The sequence below is a fragment of the Thunnus maccoyii genome, chromosome 14 (assembly GCF_910596095.1).
Source record: "Thunnus maccoyii chromosome 14, fThuMac1.1, whole genome shotgun sequence".
NCBI classification, from domain to species: Eukaryota; Metazoa; Chordata; class Actinopteri; order Scombriformes; family Scombridae; genus Thunnus; species Thunnus maccoyii.
The window spans coordinates 17,291,433-17,312,933 of record NC_056546.1 but is presented as its reverse complement, the minus strand read 5'-3'; the positions used below and the strand labels follow the sequence as shown (position 1 = coordinate 17,312,933).

The window sequence follows — 21,501 nt, the reverse complement described above, 5'->3', positions numbered from 1 at the left end:
CATGTTCACAAGCAACAAAGACATCTAGCTCATGGGAGTCAGTTCTGTGGTCGTGTGTTTGTGTAGTGAAGTGTGAGATTTCGAGATTATTGGCTCAGAGGACAGGCACGCTCTAGCCAGAGAAGTTATGGGATGAACGGGAAGGGAAACCAGAGACGCGGAGGAGGGAAAGGAAATGAAACGAAATCACATCACAGCCACATCAGGCTGCAGAAAGGTCAAGGTAATATCAACTGGGTGAGAAGATTAAATTGACAGAGTGAAGTAAGATTAAAAAAGTGAGAAAAGAGTAGAAAAAAGCCTGCTGGGCAAACAGTCTGCAGACTGTTTACACGCGGCTCCTGTCGGTTGTGAATGCAAACGCGTGCACATTTTGCGCGTGGGCGCTCTTCCTGTCTCCCATGGGTCTCCAGTGTCCCTGCGCTCCAGGTGGGCTTTGCATTTTTAATCGATACTGTCTGTAGTGATTAACACCAGTTCTCTCTCTGCAGCAGAAAAACAGACGGACGGAGCGAGAGAGAGGGAGGCAGAAAGAGAGATGGAAATCTGTCATACACGAGGCAGGGTGTGTGAGCGAGTGTGTACGTGTTTGTGTGCGTGTGTGTGTTTGTTTGGCAGTAATGACCCTCTGCCTCTGGGCGCCTACTGAGTATGTTTATCTCCCACAGCAGCACCGGGCAAAAATAGACAATGCATCACTGCCACACACACACACACCTTGTACATTTTCCTCTCCTTTGCTCTAATTACCTCCCTCCTGCATTCTTCCTTTCACACACACGTGCATACACACATGCTCCTTCACTCCATTCCATATTACTTACTCTAGTCTTACATACCGTTAAGGCTCTTTCTTCCTAGTTCCCTCCTCTCTCATTTTCCCTCCCACTTGTGTTGCAATATGCCTATTAATGATGCAGCTAGAGCACCAGTGCCAACTTCCTGCCTCTGACAGAGAGAGAGGAGTGTAGTTGTGGTGTACATGCCCTGCTTTGTACCACTCCTTCTTATCTCTCCACCCCTCTGTCTGTGTTGTTTTCCTCAGAGTTAGCCCATGCGAGCAGCGTGTGGACTGAGTGCAGCTGTTTCGTTCAGAGCAGAGCCCAACATGTGAGAAGATGTCTGTTGGAGGTTGTGCTTGTCCCGGTGAGTGCCGAGTCTCTCTTTCTTTCTCTCTCTCTCTCTCTCTCTCTGCCTCTCTTTCCCCCCTCTTTCCTCCTCCGTCTCTGTGCTCAGTGGTGCTGTCAGAAAGATGACTTATGTAAAAGCGTTGCAAAGCCGCCTAGGGCCAGCGTCAAGCTGTGTGAGTGTGAGTTTGTGTGTGTTTTTTAGTGAAGCCATGCTACACTCTCAACACGTCCTAAAACAAGGGTATAGACTGAGGCTAACACACTTTAGAATTGAGTTGTTCAGCAGACCCTCTCAGTCACGCCAGCCTTGCTGTGCAGCAGATCAATGGCTCTCTGAATTTTGCCACATACAGAGATACTGAGATATCAATAACTATTTCGCATGCTGAATCTTTTCACTCTTTTTGTCAGCTTTATCTGGCCTCTGTAAGACTGCTTCCTGATTATTTGTGCTCCTAAATGTCTAGAAGAGTTGGTGGAAATCACTGCTTTATGTTGCAGGAATTGTTGTCCCGGGGGTCGGAAGTGAATTAGGCAAAAGTACTTCAATTGACTCACTGCAAAATGGTTTAAAGCTGGTCTCTCTTGATGAGTTTAAACCATTAATGAGGGTACTTAAGAAGACTTAACTAAGAGTTTGAATTTGCTTGTAGTTAAGCTGCTGTTTGGATATTAGACAGCTCTTTGTCATTGTGACTTTGCATTTTTTTGTTTTTTTTGTTTTTATGCATTTGTTACGCTTGGTTTGGCTTTTCCTGAAATCAAGATTCTTGTTCTCTTGAGCTTTAACTAAAGGTTACATAAAATATGCTTTACTCTCATTGTTATAGTGTCTTCCTCACTATCCACGCTCTTCTCTTGTGCTACTGTATCAGAGCAGGAGGAAGGAAATCTCTTCTAGTACGTGTCTGCCTGCACATGTTACTCTTTGGCAAGCAACATGTTTTGGCAATTTTTTTTTTTTGATCTTATAATCTGTTTTCTCCCTCAGGGTATTTGATCCTTTTTGACTTTGGAGCAGTTTTCTCTTTAATGGTACCCCAGTGAGATGAGGCAGGCTACAGAGACGGTTGCCTTGTGCACAGTGAAAGCTTCGCAGTGCCAGGAGACAAGCTCTGCGCAGCACAAGGGAGCGAGTAACAGATAGAAATTGAATCGTAGCATCTGCTCGGGGGGGGATCTCAGAGAGGGAAGATTGAATTAGGGTGTCAGTATCATTTTAATGGGGCTGCTCTGATTCATTGGCAGTCTCTTATCAGATGGAATAATATTAGAGAGGCCACTGCTTGATGTTCTCTTTTCAGATCATTCCTCTTCTCTACTATCTGGTTTCCTCACACGCGCCCTTTCCCATACTGTAGTTTTCCAGTATCTGTGCCTCCTTCGCTCCCTCTGTTGACAGACTTTTTACTGTGGAGCAGAAACTTTTAATGGCATCCACATGTTTGCGAAGGATGCACAGAGAATGAGGTCCACCAGAGGAGTTGCCATGTGCAGCATGCACGTACGCTCGCGCACACACACACACACACACCTTCACGAGGAGCCTGCTAGGGCAAGTTTAGGCTGGTGGATCTCTCAGATAACCACAGAACAACACTGATCAACTCTGCCTTTCAGGTTTCTCTCTCTCTCTCTTTGTGCATGCTGTAAATCGTTATATTTGAAGGCTGGTTTGTTTACATTCTTGTTCGATGGTGAACGGAGGATCCTCCCTGTCCTTTGAGTGTGCAAATCTGCATCGGAAAAACAAATGACCTCTCTTAACCTGACATCACTTCCTCTTTTCCTTTGGTCTGGGCTGTCTTTGCTTTGTTGGGAATATTATAGAACGCACGTCTGTATTCATGTGGTAGAATGTGAGCCTAGCCAAGAACACACTTCCCCTTGTCTGTCTTGTTCATTGACAACCTTGTGACATCCTGCTGTTGTTGTGACTTTGCTGTGAATCAGCCTTTTTAAGGCTTTGTTCCCCATGTAAAGGGGATCCGTCCTAACACAGTGGAGCCAATCACATCCTTTGTTCAGACTAAATGGTAAAAATAGATTGCCTGTGATGCCTGTGAGCTGAAGATACCCCCCCCCCCCCATTCTCACATGCACCCACTCAAGCATGCGCTCCACTCTGCTCGCCACTCTCTCCGTCTCTCACCCATCTCACTCTCACCCCTCCCTCCTATTTCTGCTCCTCTTGTCTCACTCTCTCTCCCCCTCATTCTCCTTTAACCCTCCGTGTCACTCCCTCATCCCTCTTTTACTGCCTTTTGCCATAACAGTGGTGTTACCTCATGCAGAAAGTCACATGGCTCCTGATTGGAGAAAAGTGACTTAAAGCAGAGCCAAGATGGCAGCCAAACAGCCAGGGCTTTTTTGATTACCGTTACACAACAACATGACTGCCTCAGCTTTATCTCACTGCAGCCTGCGTCTCTCTTTCTTTTCCTCCTTAGTTTTTTTTTTTTTTACTTCTTCTCTTCTCTTCTACCCCTCTTCTCTCTACCCTTGTGAGTCTCTCAGATCTTGTTTGCTAGATCAAAATGGCTGTGTGTGCAGAGGCAGAGAGAAAGAAGGAATGCGTGGGAGACAGAGATGCTGGGGAGTCAGAGAGATGGGGGGGGGAGGGTGGAGGGGGGTGTGCAGAGTGGAGACGAGCTGTAGTGATGTCACATCTGCTGCGGGCCGACAGGATGGCAGAGGAAAGCTGGCATGTGCCACACAGCCAACAGAAGGGGGAGGATGGGGAGGAAACTAAATGCGTGGGAAGGAAAGAAACGATTTTGTATCAAAGCACACCTTTATTTGTGAGGGATGTGCAAGCTGCGCAGTCTTTAATACACGAGACTGACACAGAAGGAGACGGCAACAGGGCTCTGAAACAGAGCTGTGCTGAAAACGAAAGGTGCGAGGAGGACAGCTTGTTTAATTCTCTGGATGTGAGCACAACAAGAAGGCTGTAAAAATGACTGTTATATTAATGGGGCTCACTGCCTCAACCTACCCTTTAAAAAGTTTATTAAGTGGCTCTGCACCAGGTCCTGTCTGACAACAACAATCCTCTACGGCATAGTTTAGGCATTGAGTAACTCTTAGTGTTGTGGTTTCAGATTAATGACTTTTCACGTCTACAGTAAGTGTCCTCCACACAGACGTTCAGATACTCGCTTTCTTTTGTTATCCTTTAATTTATTGTTAACACACGCTGCTTAACCGTCTCCTGTCAAGCCACAGTAGCATCCTCTGGGTGCTGTCTGTGTTTAGTTCTGTCTGCTGCTGTGTTGTTATCACTAGGTTTGTGTTATCACTAGGTTTGTGTTTCCACTGTGGCATCTAAAGCAGCAACAGGAATCTGAACATGATGTTCACCAGCGCTCTCTTCAGATATTCTCAGTGCTGCTTCACGCTCCTTGTGACAAGTTTGCTCACAGACAGAATGCATCTGAAGGTTTTGCTAAATGTTTTGAAGGCTGTTTTTTTAGCTAAACCTCAGTCTCTATCAAGGTCAGGTATCATATCAGTAATTCAAAAATCGATTTATGTTATGTTTTACTCTGTTAGAGTAGAAATGAAGTCATAGTGTTGCTTTCCCTGTTGCATGCATTTCTCAGGGTGAATGCTTTGCAATCCACATACATAAGTACATGTCTTCCCCGAGCTGCTTCCTGACATAGAACTCCATTCTAGTATATATGAATGCCATATTCTGACTCCACCTTCAATGTTATCACTGCCTGCCAGACCCTTCTTGCCAAGTACTCTGTGTGTATGCGTGTACTAAATCTGATTCTTACTGAATACATGAAATAGGATTCAATTCTGATTCATTTCCACAGCACATACTGCGGAGATTACATGCAATATCCCATATTTTGAATCATATAATCAGCACTTCCATTTGGGTCATCTTTATTATTTTAATGCAGTAATAATGTAGATAATGTAGACTTTCTTTACATGTCGTAGTGTTAAATTATAAGCAGTATTATGCATTTAAAACCTATTGATTGTTATAATCATGGGATTAGTAAATAAAATTAAAGATCTGACTGAATGATACAAATGATAGATTTCTAGTTTTTTTTTTTTTTTAATAGTAAAGATTTTTGTTGTGAATAGTGAGCACTATAAACTCCTGGCTATAGTTCATGTTATTCTGTTCTAAGGAATGAAGAAGATGTTTGCAGTGTTTGCCAGCAGAGGGAGATGCTGCTCTATCACATGTCTTCTTGTTTCAGTCCATCAACATAGACAGACAGGACAGACAACAGACTGGGAATCATTGTTTTCAGAGAAGGCTTTAGTCTGTCTGTAATCCCCCCTGTATTTGAGTAATAATATATGTCCTGTCATGAATACAAAGGCAACTCTTTAGATTAGATTACTTTACCTAGAAAGAGTTTTCGATGTCATGTATAACATCTGGAATGAACCTGGTGTTGCAAGATATTCATATTAGATATCATCAGGAACGCATTTGGAGTACCAAAAAAATGATCAGATGCTCTGGGAAGGAGAGAGGAATCTGATCAAATTAAACATTCAAAGAAATATACTCCAGCTGTGTGATTATGGTATGAAACTCCAGCTCCGAGCTTATATGATGTATTCAACAATTCACACACATGATATTCCCTCCTGTGATTTGAACACATGACCACAAGCTGCAGCGGATACTCTAAATCTCTGCTCAGGGTTTATTCAGTAACAGTGAATGGTGTGGGTCAGATGTGTTTACTCTCAGCCCTTTCAATGAAATGCATTGCTTGACTTCTCTCATCTGCACTTCTGGCTTACATAATTATACAAACTGACTGGCAGCTCAAGTGAAAGCCTCAACAAATTGAGCTTTAAATGCACTTTGAGACCACAAAAGGGTTTCTGCCCTTCAAATATATTGCTTGTAAACATTTGAGTGGTTATTGATTAAAAGTGAGGCTGCAGATTATACCCATTACATAATCTGAGACATGAAAGGCTCAGGACTGTGGTCTAAAGGATTTGAGTCATCAAAGTCAATCATTTTTCATAAGCCTTTACAAAGTTAAAGTTAACCAGCAAGTTTAGGCTCCAAGTCAGCGTTTCAGATTTTCTGAACAGTGCAAAGAGAATTTCTGAGTCATAGCCCATACTGAATTTAATGAAAAAAAAGTATGTTAATCAAGGCAAATTTTGTCATTTTAGAATTGTTAAGGTCAGGACAGACTGTACTGAATACTCAATGCTAGTTCATATAGTTCCAGCAGCCCTACCAAATTATTATCATTTTATTCTTCATGACTGCCTATTATGACTGATGATTATGCATTAGGCACCTATCATACAAAGGTTTTTATGAATGCACCAGATAAGAAAAATATTCTAAGATACTGCAGAGACAAAATTCTGTCAATTCATGGTCTGTGGTTTAATGTAGAAGTTTCAAAACTCACTGCACATTAGACTTTAAGATTTTTTGTTGCATGTGACATTTAAAGAGAGATAACATATTTAACATTAATACTATTTTAGTTATTACAAATGTTTCAACCATGACCAAAGTAAGCAAAAAGAAAAGAGCTGCAACAAACACATGCAAACAAAGGACAAGACATTACATTATACTGAGTGAAGCATGTTCACTAAATTTAAAATAACGTTAAAATGACTGATTTAAACTGCCCCAAACTCACAACTAATTTCTGTCTGGATGAGGCTAAAGATTGCCCCATATCTAAAAAAAACCCCTGAGCCCAGTGATGTAACTTAGAGGACAAACTGGTCCTGGTAATGAGTGTTGTAGTCATCAGAGTTTCTGTTAAAGATCGCCTCCAGACATGTTTTAAGATGTTTATAAAACTTACTTTGTCTGATGTGTTTTTTCCACAAAAAATTAAATATGCAATTATATTTAATTTTATTAGTTTTCCTGCTGGACACAAGATTTCTCCTACTTCACTGTAAAGTCCATTCTCAGTGTTTGTGCACTGAGGGCTTCAAGTTTCCACATCACACTTATGGAAGTTAAATATTTGACCAGGACTGGTTCCAAACTATTTGTGATATCACAAATCATGCTAACATAGGATTTTCAATGAGCACAGAGAAACTTTCCACTTTCGGCAGATGAATGTGGAAAAAAAAAGCCATCTAGTGACAAACTCTGAACATACATCATTCTGCACACTGAAACTCAAACATCCACCAGAAGGAACAAGAAGAAAAACATATTTTTTTAAGTGGAGGGGTGACTTTAAGTAGATATGTAATGCAATCATCTGGTAAGCCTTGAAAGGGCTCTTATGTATGCACTTAAGGCAGTCTTGTTCCTTTGTAGCATAAGGAAAGGGCTGACATTCATCTCAACTGCATTTTTAAAACTGCACTGCATGTACCACAAGTAATCCATCTGAGAGCAGAATGACTGTTTGTATCTCAGGGCCTATTATGTAACTGTTAATATCAAATAGAAATGAGAAAACAAAGTGAGCTACCCTTAATGGGTTGTTAACTGTTCCTCTCAATGGGCACCCACCTTGTACCTGATGCACGCTCAGGTCCCGGACATGACAAATTGGGGGCCCAGGCTGTCAGGGGAGCCAGGCCTGTTGTTGTGCAGGTCTGCAGCCGAGGATGCTTGTGTGCCGGGATGGGCGGAGGAGCCCGGAGGAGGCGGGGTCTTTGTTTGTTCGAGTCTCGGCTGGCAGGAACAAAGGGTCCGGTAGTAGTAGTAGATAGGTATCACCCTAAAGGTCCCTCCATACAAATGTCGCCTAAAAGATATATTAGGGAATTGCACATTTACAGGAACTAGCGGGAGTGTTTTAGTTTCCTTCGCTTGCTGTCTTGTTTGGGACCACAGGACTGCGTTATCAACCGACGGAGCTGGAGCTTTCACCATCCAGCCGCCCCGGCTAGCAGCGAGGCTAGCTGGCTAGAAAACACCGAGCGGAGGTGTTGAGCAACACCGCGTTTCGGTGGACCTTTCTCTGCAGGTAACTTCAAGCTTACAGCCGCAGTAGTGAAGCAACACCACTAGTTCACAATGAGCCGCTAAAAACAGTTTATAAACAAGCATTAAAAATTAAAACGCGGTGATGACGGTAGTTTAGCAACAAGGTTAATAGCTTAGCAATGGCATCCGTCCTCTGCAAGCGGTTAATGAACGCGGCCCTGCGGTTCAGTTTACGCCTGGCCCTGTGTGTTAAAGTGAATACTGGCTTCTTCTCGTTAATTACCGGCGGTGTATGTTTACAGTAAGAGAAATATCTTAACACCGATAGTCAGTGCAGGTATGTTGAAGTCTTTGCACATTGCTTCGGACGTTTTTATTGGCTTGGAGCCACTTCCAGCCTCTGTCTGGATGCGGATCTATTGTTTGCAATGACCAGTTCAGACGGACTAACCTGCACCAAACTCACAATTAAAAGTTGTGACGCCTCATGAGTGCTCATCCGATCTCAAGCAGATTCTCCTACTAAAGGATGCTTTAATGCTGTAGTCATTCATGTCTCTTTGTCATGTGTTCAGGATGCTTCCCTGACTCTGTCTTTTATATAGACATCACGTTTGACCAGTAAAATAGACATTATATCCATGCCTCAGTTGGACTAACTCCTATAATCTTTCAATATTGTTTAGATGGGTTTAAAGCTGGCGACTGGACTTCTGTAAGGGTGTGAGTTGGTGTTCAACAGAGGTGAAAATGATTTGCTCTTCTGCTTTTATGCAGAAATTATGTGTCAAAATATGTTGGCATTATATATAAGGGGGAAAAAAGGTACCTCTTCATGTTTGACTGCAAACATTGTGATTATGAACAGATTTATGTGTCGCAGTAGAGTTTGTGCATCAGATTGAACAAAGACTGATCATATGTGGGTGAATGCTGTCTGGGGCTAATGACTGGTGGTGTTGGGGAGGGGGGGTTGGGGGGGGTCTGTAGGTCAGAGGTAATGCATAGAGAGCCATTGTTGGGTGCTCCTGAGCAGGTTCACCCCCATAGTAATGGGGAGGAGAAGATGACCTGTTATGACTCTCTCGGGTATACTGAAGCAAGGAAGAAAAGGGTGAAAGTAAATGAAGGAGGAGTTGTAGTTGTTCAAGGAGCAGAGACTCGGTTGTGAATGAGGACAGACAGATCAGAGTTCACATGGGCATACTTAATCCTAACTCAAGCCTTTCTCCATCTGTTTGTGTCAGAGTGCTAAATTAACTTTTTTGTCCACTGGCCAAATGACTAGTGGATGTTCAAATTTTATCAGTCACTCAATAGATTATCATTGTTTTTTATTTTTCTGGTGAGTGAAGCAAATCTACCAGGCCACCACCATAAGTTGTGGAGTGACCTGCCTTTGGGACACCCACCCACCAACAGTGATGTGAAAAGATTAAAAAAAAAACCTCATCCCAGTTAGGTTCGATCCTGCGGTAGAGTGGCCTGCGCTGGAGTCCATGTTTCTCCCCCTGCTGGTTTTAATTTGGTACAATCCTCTTTTTTTTATATGCCAAGCTGACAGTGACAGACTGTGTTGTGCATAAATTGTGCCAGAGTCAAAGTAACAAATTAACATCATGCTACCTTCAGGTGGTGCCTGTTGCGGATGCCAGATTTATAAGCGGGGCACGCATAAACAACATTAACAAGTGGGGCAAATACTGAAACAGTCAGGATTTTCTATGAACCCGAAGTTGCCAAGATCTATGTACCCTATTATGCATGTGTCAGCGCAGCATATTTGAAATCTCTTCAGTTTACTACACACTTAAATGCTTTGAGAAACAAACAATATCTGCAAAGAGAAGAGTATCTGTGTTGGTTGTGATGAGGCTCTCTGGGTTACATTTCAAAGATCTGTTTTTTCCCCAACTCTCCCAGTCCGCCGCTGTCTGCTAGTGTTTAAAATATCTTTAGTCAGACCTAATTTTATGCAGCCTCTGCCTGTGTGAGGTCTCTTTTTTTTTTAGTAGAGATACAGAATAGATGTTTTCCCAGAGCCTGGAATTGTTTGAGCATGAATGCCTTATCTGGGCAGACAAGGGTTAACAACAGTGAGGGCAGGCAGCGGGGGGATGGGTAAAAGAGGCAACTAGAGGGGGAGATGCGCGCACACACACACACGCACATACACATACACACAGTGCAGAGGAACATGGTGAGGATCACATGGGGCTGGGCTGTATGCAGAGAAGAGGGTTCCCTATAATGGTGCGGATGTTACAAAAACATGTTAGACCACCTCTTCTGTTTGCGTCCCCCTATTTCACTGATTGTTTTCTCGGATTTCTGCAGTCTAATAAATATTGCTGCTTTTCCCTCCCTTATGATGATTTGTTTTCTTGTCCATTTACCAGATTGAAGATGCATTAGATAATGAAAGCAGCAGGGAAATTGTTTTGATAGTGTGCTTTTTTTTTATTTATTTATTTTTTTTATGAGTAAATCTCAACAAAATCATCCAACATTAGATTACTTAGATGATGCTGTGATTTGAATGAGCTAAATCTAAGTCATCTAAATCTCCTCTAAATCTCTGCTCTTTTTTTTCTTTTTTTTCCCCCCTTCCCCTCCCTCCTCTGCTCCGTACTTGTGTGCAGGCTGTTCGTCAAAGTCATTCAAGCTGTACTCTCCTAAGGAGCCCCCCAACGGCGGCAGCTTTCCCCCCTTCCACCCAGGCGCTATGCTGGACAGAGATGTGGGGTAGGTATCTGTTTTCTGTCAGGACACGAGATGTTCTGTCTAAAGGAAAATATGTCAAATACTAGTGAAACTGCATTCTCAGTCATTTAATCATGTAGATTATCTTTTTTTTTTTTTTCATGCTGTAACTTTTTATTATAGTTTGACCTAGATACGTTTTCAGCTTGTCTATTTTTGGATGTTGATTGATTTTATGAATAATTGTACATTTTGATGTTTTGCGGCTCCTGTGAGGCGCATTCTTTAAACTGTACTGTTTGATCATTGCAAAAAGATGGTGCGTCTTTGATATTAATATTGGAATAAAATCAAATAAGAGTTGATTAGACAGAACCTGATTTAAATGCGTCTTAAAAGGGTAAAAATAGAGATGAAGCAACATTCAGTTTAATTAAAAGTAGCAGACAGTGGCAGATGTCACACTAATATGCAGTGTTGCTCTTGTTACTTTTTATAGTACTAACTAAATGTATACTTTTTTCCCCAAGTGCAACTGAATATTTTTATCTACTTTTTTATCTATGTCTGTCTGTTTCACTGTATTATGGATTTTTATCTGAAATATTGCTGCTCACAAAAACAGGATGTTGAAGTCAGTGATCGGCTTGAGAGAATATATTTCTGCAATTTTGAGATCAAGATTTAGAGATAATAACTTATGATACATTAGCTGTATAGTACATAAAACACACTTGCGTAATGTTTCTTACATTTCTGAGAAAATGTTTGCTGATTTTTTTTTTTTTTTTTTTCCTTTCAGGCCTACACCCATGTACCCCCCGTCATACATGGAGCCAGGAATGGGGTGAGTTTACTGACACTTGTACAGTTGTTGGTTTTCAGAAAGTAAAAAAAAAAAAGTACATGATTAACTGTTCATTCATAGGTGCTCTGGATTCCTGCTCAAAAATGTAGAAATTAAACTTTCCTGTAATTAACCTGAGTTTGAGGCCACTCTTGGCTTATAGCTTTTGTTTGCACTGCGGGTGTGGAAAAGCCACAGAAGCAGCTCCAACTGCAGTATTGAATCCTGTTTTCTGTTCCAGGAGACCCACACCGTACGGGAACCAGACAGACTACCGGATATATGAGCTGAACAAAAGGCTACAGAATTGGACAGAGGTGGGAGAAGCTTCATAATTCACAGAGTCATACAAACACCAAACTGTGTTCATGTCTAAAAAAACACATAATCACTCTTTAGTTTTCAAGCCGGTTGTGGTAACAGTCTGCAGCGCTACATTCTGCGACTCCTTTAAACTACTTACTGTTGCCATGTTTTCAGATTTTTTTTCCTCCCAGCTGCTGTTTGTGTCTAGCTAACCATGCTAGGGATTTTGTGGGAAATTAAGCCTGAGAACTCACTGACTTAATTTACATTCAGGCTCTAATAGGATTATCTGATCAACCTGACTAAAATGTAATTGGAGTGCCAACTGTTTATATGGCTGAGTGCGCAAGTGAGTAGCTGTTGCAATCTGTGTTTTTTTCTGTGACCGTCATTGTGTACACTACGACAGATACATGTACGATAAGCTCTGTATATTGGACAGATTTTCACTGCAGTTGAGTTCAGCAAAACACCTGCTCTCTGCTTTCTTTCCTTATTTAGAAAGTTTATCCTCGCAACTTCAGTTTTGTTTGTACCTCCATGACATTTACGACCAATCATCCTTTAGGAAATGTTTAGAGCTGCTGGCAAATCTGTTCTCATGCAATGTGAAAACTTCTAGTGGTTTACACTAACAAGTATTCTGTTAACCAGATCACACAGTGGACAAGTAAGAGTTATAGAAGTGGTTAAGTTAAGGGAACAAGAATTTCTGCTTCTTCTTTTTGAGTAGTTTTAGTACAGTGATAGTGTTTTTTTATTAATATTATATTATGTAACTTCCTCACCTTTCTCTAGCAAACAAAACACCTATTGTTTTAAATAATTGGCTGTTATCTAAAACAGTAACCTAACTACATTCTTACTTGCGTCAGGGTTGACTGTGAAGCTTTGTTTATGTCTTTTGATATATGACCTACTTAAATTGTTTTGTTAAAAGTACACTGAACCAGCATTGTTTGACATTAAAACGGAGAACACAATAGCATATATTCCTCAGTGCGGTTTTATTTTATTGTGAAGATATGAACAAATACATTTTATTATAATGAAGTTATATGTCATGATTTTTTTTTTGTTCCTCTGCTCTCAGGATTGTGATAATCTCTGGTGGGATGCCTTCACCACAGAGTTCTTTGAGGATGATGCCATGCTCACCATCACTTTCTGTCTAGAAGATGGACCCAAACGATACAGTAAGAATAATTACAGATTAAAAACCAAAGAAAATGCTGATGTTAGGTTGATTTTTAAGACAAAGAAGCTGTTTTTATACCGTTAACAGTGGATCATTTTTTGTCTGCAGCCATTGGCAGGACGTTGATTCCACGATACTTTCGGAGTATCTTTGAGGGGGGCGCCACTGAGCTGTTCTATGTCTTGAAGCATCCAAAGGAGTCCTTCCACAGTAACTTTGTATCTCTCGACTGTGACCAGTGCACCATGGTTACCCAGAACGGCAAACCTATGTTCACACAGGTACAATTAATGTCACTCTGTATGAAAAATGTACAGCCTTCCCTCTACTGTGACTTCTAACCTTTTATTTACTTCTTTTTACTGGATAAGGTTTGTGTGGAGGGCCGTCTGTACCTAGAGTTCATGTTTGATGACATGATGAGGATCAAGACGTGGCACTTCAGCATCAGACAACACAGAGAGGTCCTACCCAGGAGCATTTTGGCTATGCATGTAAGTCCCAGACTTAAAGAAATACATACTCTAAAACACACATATTGTACCTTCATCCATTCATCTCTTACCCGTTTTAACTCTGTTATGCAGGATCCCCAGATGCTGGATCAACTGGCTAAAAATATCACCAGATGTGGGCTGTCCAACTCCACGCTCAACTACCTCCGTGTAAGCAAGTCTCCTTTATAATTATGGTTATCTTTTTCCTGCTTAGTAATTGGACTCACCTCAACTACGCATCCGACAACCTGGAAACTCTTCCTAATGTTTCCTCTTTTTTTCCTCCATAAGCTATGTGTGATATTGGAGCCCATGCAAGAGCTGATGTCCAGGCATAAGACCTACAGTTTGAGCCCAAGAGACTGCCTGAAGACTTGCCTCTTTCAAAAGTGGCAAAGAATGGTAGCACCTCCAGGTAACACAGACACCTGTTTTTGAAACTGAGGTGGATTTTATGACAGTTTACTTCCCCCCCTACAGGCCCAGAAACAACTAATTTATAGAGGTTTAAATTATTGATAATGACATCTCACCGTCTTCCTTTTATGTACTTGTAGCTGAGCCAGCCAGACAAGCACCAAACAAGCGGCGGAAAAGGAAGGTGTCCGGTGGAAGCACCGTGAGCTCTGGTGGAGGCAGCAATAACAACAGCAACAGCAAAAAGAAGAGTCCAGCCAACAGCTTTTCTCTCTCCAGCCAGGTACCTGTAAGCATTACATCTACTTGACCTCTATCTGCACCTCCAAGTTCAGCTGAGCAAGGCATGGGAGAAGAGGACAGAGGGGGGTGGAGGGGCTGGAATGAGAGGCGAAGAAGTAAGAAAGTAGTTTGTGGGTATAGGAGGTGGTAGCTGGGGTATTTAGTGTGTTGAAGACTAGCTTTAGAAACAGGTAAAGATAGAGATATCTTAGGGAGGCTTCTGGAGGTGGGGTTTATATTGAGGTGTGGTGGGGGGGGGTTAGGGGTTGATTTCTGCAATTTTATTAAGATGGGATGAGTAGATTTAGTTAGTAGACCCCCTGATGTGAACCAGTGATGGGCAGTCCCTGGTCCTCTGGGGCCACAGGTTTATGGGTTTATATAGAACGAGGTACACGTGACCTCCATCTCTAAGTAATGCTTAACATATTTTGGGGCCATGGGGTAGGGTTACCTTGCTCTGATTTCCAGTGGGACAGTTAGGTTTTCTCTCTAAATCAACCTGATTTACCATGTTCAGAGTTACCACTAAGCCTATCAGAGCACATGATTCACAACAGCACTGCTGTCTTTGCTTACTTGGTTGCTTGAGCGAACGAGACCCGAGGTGGAATGAAACCCCCCCCCCCCCTCCCGTGATGCAGCACTCAAGGATCAGGGATGCCCACTGCTGGCCAGTAGGGGAGGCCCCTCAACCCCTGTTCTTGGAACAGGGGTAGGGAGTCAGGGCCACATGGATTACTGAACTTTCAGGGTTACCCTGTTTGGTTCTAGAGGAACGACAGATTGTCGTGTTGTGATTGGGTTCAGAAAGAGAGGGCGCCAGTACCTCAACATGTCATACCTGGGGTCCCTCGGTCCCTGAAAATTTTGCTTGAAGTATCAGTCCTAATGCATTTGATTTTGAATTCTGTGAAAAGTTTATTAGAGTCTGAGGTTTCATTTGTAAATCTGGATTTCATCCCAGTTAGATCTAACCTAGACAACAGGCCAAAAGCAATAGTTACAACTCGTCCGTGCAGCCAGTCATTCCGCGCACCCCCCTGTATTATGGGGATAATATGTACCGGCCCTTACTGTCCCCTTTAGGACGTGATGATGGTGGGAGAGCCCACTCTGATGGGAGGGGAGTTTGGTGACGAGGACGAGCGTCTGATCACGCGGCTGGAGAACACGCAGTTCGATGGGGCGAATGGCCTGGAAGATGAGGACAGTTTCAACAGCTCGCCTGCACTGGGGGCACACTCGCCCTGGAACAACAAGGCTCCCTCCAGTCAGGAGAGCAAGAATGACAACTCCCAGTCATCCCAGTAGAGCGCTGAGGTCCCAGCAAGCCCCTTTTCAATGCTTAAACCTACTGGGATCCACCTGAGCCAACACGCTAGCGAGAGGAGTCAGGGAGGGAGGCCTCGAGCACTTGTGTTCACTTTACTTGTGTTTGTTTTGTTCAGTTATGTTTCAAAGATGTAAGGAGAGTGTTTAGGGAAAGGGATACTAGTTGATGGACTGAAGGAGCTCTGTGCTGCCACATGAAGGACAGTTTCAGCAGAATCCTACTCTCGCTCCCTCACATTGTTGCACATGCTCAGTGGTGCTCAGCCTTGGCCCTTGTCCGCTCGGCTTCAGTCAGTCCTCTTAGAGGTGTGGTGAGACTGGCGGGGTGGCGGTGTGTGTGCATGGGTGTTTACCCCCCCATCATCGCTCACCACAGCGTTTGAGCCAGAGTTGGCGTGTCCTGTTGTCCGAGTGCTCGCCATGGCGACCATGTCAGTGGGTTCTTGTTCCAACCTCGGGTCTCTCAGGCGTGGTTTTCCTTGACGACGCACCTCATTGTTTCTGTTGTGCTCATGTCACAGGGAAGAAATGCTTAGCTTTTATTTAACTTATTTTTTTGCAGGCTGCAGAAAAGTGTGTGCACTCTTAGCATAAAAATTCAACGTCCGGTTTTTAAAAACTCAATTATTTGTTTTTGTAGGACCTGGTTGGAACAAAAACCTGTACAGTGCCGGAGCTTGAGGACCGGAGTTGAGAACCACTACGCTAAATCTTAAACCCACACACACACACACATACATACACACATACACACACAAACACACACACTGACACACAAACACTGACACACACACAATCCAGTGCACACACACCAACACACACTCACCTACACCTACAACATAAAACATTGAGGTACTGGAGAGAGGTGGTACGCAGCATGTCTGGACGAGAGCACCAGATGCTACAGAAGTGTGTTTTCATTTTCTATGTTTTAGACTTGTTTTGAATTTTTTTTTTTTTATTTTTGTAAACAATTTCTAAAAAACAGACAAGCAAGCAAACAAAAACACCCCAGAATATTCTTTGCACTGTTTTCCACTATTAACTCCAATCTATTTTTCTTATGAATTGACAGTGTATTTTTTTTCTTTTCTATTATTGCTAATGTAAGAACTGTAAAACATCTGAAACCTGCAGTATATTAATGTATAAGTATTGCTGTTAGATCATTCTTATTGTGATGGTTAATAACTTTCATGTAAGTCTATGCTTGATATAATGTCATCCATCTGTATCAGACATCACACTGTCATGAGGTCCATCGGCTTCAGTGCTAGAAAACCGGTCAGGGAGAACAAGGCTAGTGTTTTAATACTGTGCTACATCTTGTTTGATGTGAGTCCAAAGCAGCACACTGGATACCATTTTCCCCGCTAAATTTCCAACAAGCACCTGGTTTGGATCTGTTGTCTTGTCATTGCAGAACTGTTTGCTTTGTCTTGAATTCTCTATCTGGGGGTGCTCTCTTTAGGGAACATAATAACAGAAAACTTCTCAAATTTGCTACTCAAAAATATTTTAAAAACAAGTTTTGACAGGATTGTAAAATAAGAAAAAAAAAAAAGACTTTTGTATTAACTTAAGTTTCCCAGAAATGTTTTTAATCACAATTAAGAAAGCTGCAGACCAAGGAGCTACATGTAAAGATTCTTTAGATCTTGATTACACTGCGCTGTTTGTTTTATGAAAAATCATTTTGTTGGCTTTACTCCTCATGTTTGTGTCTGTGCTTGTATATTTTTAGGTAGTAATTTCTGTAAAAGTTATTCTATGTATTCCTCCCTAGAACTACGAGAAACTCAATCTAATGTAAAAAGATGAAAAGTCTCTTAAAGGTTTTTTTTTTTTTTTTTTTTTAAACGTGATTTTTAATGGTACAATCACTGATAAAAGAATTTTGCCCTCATTTTAGCAAACTGTATTTATTTTTCTATGTACTGACATTCTGTTTAGATCTGACCCGCCTGTACAGTGCTCATGATGATATATGGAAGAGTGTGTGGGGCTGCTGAGTCAGTTAATGCTCATAGAGGTCATTCTATTACTTGTTTTTTTGTGACATGCAGCTCCTGAGTCAATCTGGCTTCATCTTCACAATGGTTCAGTATACATTAGAGTATACATTAAAGAGATATTTAATAGCTATTTTCTGCTGTTGTAGGTTTCTGGTCTATCTGAAAACTTATCAGATGCGCAAAAAAAAAAACAAACAATAAATAACCACATTTAGGGAAAATAACTTGTTGACCTCTTAGTCGTCTTTTTTTATTCTGTGAAGTTACTGTTTCATGGTGAGTCATCCTTTGAATACTGGAATGATGATGCTGGAAAGTTCCCACAATGGCGCAACCACTTGCGCCATTGTGCGCAACCACTTGCGCCATTATTTGTTATATTAAATGTTGTATCAACACAACATTGGGTATGCAGCATTGTGGGATTGAGATACACATCTCTATTATAAAATGGCAAGATCGGTCAAAAAACATTGCCATCATCAACTAAAAAAAACTTCACAAAGGGAAGGGCTTAGAAGGAAATAAGTCATTGACCATTTGTCCAATCATTATAAATCTTGGTAGATATCTTCACAACGTGTGTGGTAATAGATCTATCAAAGCGTTTTGAGCCCAACCCATAGGAGGTGCCACAAATGCAGAAAAGGTGTACCTCAAAACCCAATGAACAGAATTTCACCAATTTTGGTGTGCATACTCTGGGGCCAAGTATCTAATCTGAAGTGCCATATTGATGGGTGCGAGTGGGTGTGCCCTATCACATATTTGCTCATAACTCAAGACGCCTTTAAGCAATCCTGATTAAACTCACTGGAAACATCCTGCGCTATCTCCTCAACATACACACCCAGTTTTGTTTGCATCTGATGAAGGAGAGACAAATGGCTGAAACTTGAGTGCACAATAATTGAAATGCTGCATGTTTTGTGCTGATGAAACAAGCGTGTGATTGGTCTTACTCCTTTGAGCAGAGAGCAGAGCGAGCAAGAGAGAGCAGTGGTGGTCAAGCGAGCTAGAGAGTGAATGAAGAGAGCAAGCTGCGCTGGCGAGAACAAAGCTATGAATCTCAGAAGTAAAATGTTATTTACTGATTCATGGCGTTAGTTCTAAAGCACAAATAAATACCCCTGCACAATCCTGCATTACTGGATTTTGTGTGAATGTAGGGTGTCATCCTGTTTGCTGTGGCCTCTCTGCTCTGTGTGTGTGTGTAGCTCAGCCCCGCCCTCTGTCAAGCAGATACACAGACCTGCAGCTCTTAATACATCCATGACACAGAGACAGAGAGCAGAGCGGAGCAGAGGAGAGAGCCGGGCTGGGAGCTACACACCCACTGCCCAAAGGTTGACCTCCAGAAACATCCTGAACACAGCAAAATAATGAGAAAATAAAATACAGGCAGAGGGCAGAGTCTCTGCAGATAAATACACCACTACACACTTCTAGTGGGCCATAAATGATGATTGAGAGGGATCACCTTTATATAAGTCTATACATTGTTTTTAGGAAAATCCTGCATAGTATACCTTTAAACAGAATTAAACCAGCTGAAGTTACTGCTCACCTTTGTGAAGCCTGAAACCTGCTCGTTGCTGCTTGTGGCTTTAATTTTGGCCAATTGAGCTGTTTCCTTCTATTGAGTGCAAAAAGGTTTGAACTCACTTATTGTTACTTGGTTTGTTTTATAAGCTATCTGATGTTTTTCAGATAGATTTCAAATCAAAAACTAATGAATGAAAGAAAAAAGTAAATATTTCATTAATGGCAAAATATGCTGACCATTGGCATTACATTTAAGGTCACTGGAGCCGACCTTCAGCTGCTGTGTCAGGGTTTCCTGTTTACATACATACAGTAAAATGGAAAATGTTACCTAATGCATGGGCTTCAGCAGCACGCAGACCCCAGCTCACAAATATTGGATAGTAATTTGCAGACTTTGCCAGCAGGGGTCTCTCTGAGCATCAGGACAGACTGAGCAGCCTGACAGGAATTCCTCCATCATTATATCTGACTCACATGTTGCCTGTAAATCCACACAGAGCCTACAGGCTGTTGTGTTTGAACCCTTAATCATTATTTTTAGTACCCCTAGTCTGTTTTTGGGGTATCAGTTCAGCAGGCTGACACAGAATTTAATCTAGTTGAGACTTCACACCTTGTGTTTCCTAAATTAACACTGTTTAGAGTATATGGGGCTGTGATATGTGGGATGGAGATGAAATCGCAATGCACCCATAGCTGGCTCCTGTAGCACCTCACCATAGGGGTGGTTTTATATCTATATATTTTTTTGCCAGATTTCTGTCATTGATGATTCATGAATGGCATCAATAAAGATGGATTTTCACTGAAGAGCTATTGTCTTAATGTTGCATTTTGAGAAAATGGTTTAGTCTCAGAACTGCACACAGAACAGATCACTTCCTTTTTTTTCCAGTAATCATGGGGAAACAATTACTGAGGTAAATCTGATCTGAGTGGATGCTTATAATCACCAGCCCCTGCAAAGAAAACACGGTCCAAAAAAGCATGACAAGGTTTTTCTGTCATGCAAAACTGACTCGAGTTATGTCCAGTAGTTTACTGAAATTTCTATTGAAACAAAGTTTTGAATAGAATGTGAGACACACTGCTGCCCTTGTTTCCCAGTTGATAAAAACCAAATTATCAAGGATGCATTTCACAGTGTGACCTATATCTCCCTGCCAGTTTTTTTTTTTTTTTAAACAGAAAACAAAACAAACAAGCAAACCCCACCCCCAAAACCCCAAAAAAGGTAGTCAGTCTTTTTGGCAGGGCGGAACTAATGTAGAAGATGACAGCTATGTTGGTTGACAAGAAAAGAATAATAATAACAAATGACAGACTGTGACAGTAGCAATTTATGTAATGGATAACCATAGCCATAGATGACTAAGGCAGAGTTAGGTGTCTGTTTTCTCTGCCAAGCTGGCGAATCAGACCGTACAGTATTGAAAGACAAAAGAAAGAGGACAGAAGAGCAGAGAAGATAGAAGAAGATACTGTAAGTAATTCAGATTTACACATTTTTGTACTTAAAAGTAAATTTTTCAGCTCCGTAACAGGCATATGATGGGCTCCAGATGTGTAACTGTTGATCTAACTCAAGGTCCACTCACTAGCTTTTTAGAGCTTTCAATAACAGTAATACAATAATAATTCACAGTCTTTGTGAATATATAGTTTGTTGTAGTTTATAGTACAATGTTGTAAAAATTCAGCCTGAACAAAAGGAACTTTAATTGTCAAACAATTTCAAGTGCAATTTGGGACTTAAGTGACAATTAACAGTACAGATCCTTACTTTGATGTTTGAGTTTCACTGTGCAGTGAATGATGAATGACACTAGAAAGCTCTTTTCACATTCATTTGCTGAAGTTTAAGTTTTAAGTTTAAGTTGTATTCAAGTTTAAGGCATGTACCTACGAACATGGTTTGTGACATCACAACCAATTTGGAGACAGTTGTGGTCCAGTATGCACAAATGCGATGTGGAAACTTGAAGCCTCCAGTGCACATACACTGAAAATGGACTTTTCAGTGAAGTAGTAGACATCTTGTATCCAGCTGTTAAACTTTTGAAATGAACAATATTTACATATTCACACATTCTGGATTTTTCGATGGAGGATTTTAATGAGATAATTGAGCTTTTTTTGTGGAATAACCATACTAGTCACAAATTATTAGTTAAAACAAAGTATCTCTATGTATCTTAAAACATCTCTGGAGGAGATCTTTAAAAATATTCTGCCCTGGTCTCTTAAACTGGTTAAGAGTAGATGACATTTTATACAAAATACCATTGGTCATGA

At 41.4% G+C, this 21,501-nt stretch overlaps 1 protein-coding gene across 6 annotated transcripts; it reads left to right on the top strand.

Moving 5' to 3' along the window:
* Positions 1–967: 967 nt before the first annotated feature.
* Positions 968–17,549, top strand: ldb1a (LIM domain binding 1a). 6 transcript variants are annotated; one of them, XM_042434055.1, is made up of 11 exons: positions 973–1,146; positions 10,701–10,803; positions 11,564–11,608; positions 11,850–11,925; positions 13,008–13,110; positions 13,221–13,393; positions 13,484–13,606; positions 13,700–13,777; positions 13,901–14,024; positions 14,167–14,309; positions 15,398–16,275. In XM_042434055.1, the coding sequence occupies exons 1-11, from the start codon at positions 1,119–1,121 to the stop codon at positions 15,620–15,622; spliced, it is 1,221 nt and encodes a 406-aa protein (XP_042289989.1). In that variant the 5' UTR covers positions 973–1,118; the 3' UTR covers positions 15,623–16,275. The 6 variants fall into 6 exon arrangements, with proteins under 6 accessions (XP_042289987.1, XP_042289989.1, XP_042289988.1 ...); XM_042434054.1 differs by having other exon boundaries at positions 14,167–14,315; XM_042434058.1 differs by lacking the exon at positions 15,398–16,275 and adding an exon at positions 16,284–17,549 and having other exon boundaries at positions 977–1,146; positions 14,167–14,315.
* The last annotated feature ends 3,952 nt before the right edge of the window (positions 17,550–21,501 follow it).

What these genes read in the sequence shown, in the direction of transcription:
- ldb1a (XM_042434053.1), top strand. Translation starts at nt 1,119, where the DNA reads ATGTCTGTTGGAGGTTGTGCTTGTCCCG. An exon ending in ATGCTGGACAGAGATGTGGG is followed by an intron (nt 10,804 to 11,563) that starts GTAGGTATCTGT and finishes TTTTCCTTTCAG; the next exon opens with GCCTACACCCATGTACCCCC. An exon ending in GCAAACCTATGTTCACACAG is followed by an intron (nt 13,394 to 13,483) that starts GTACAATTAATG and finishes TTACTGGATAAG; the next exon opens with GTTTGTGTGGAGGGCCGTCT.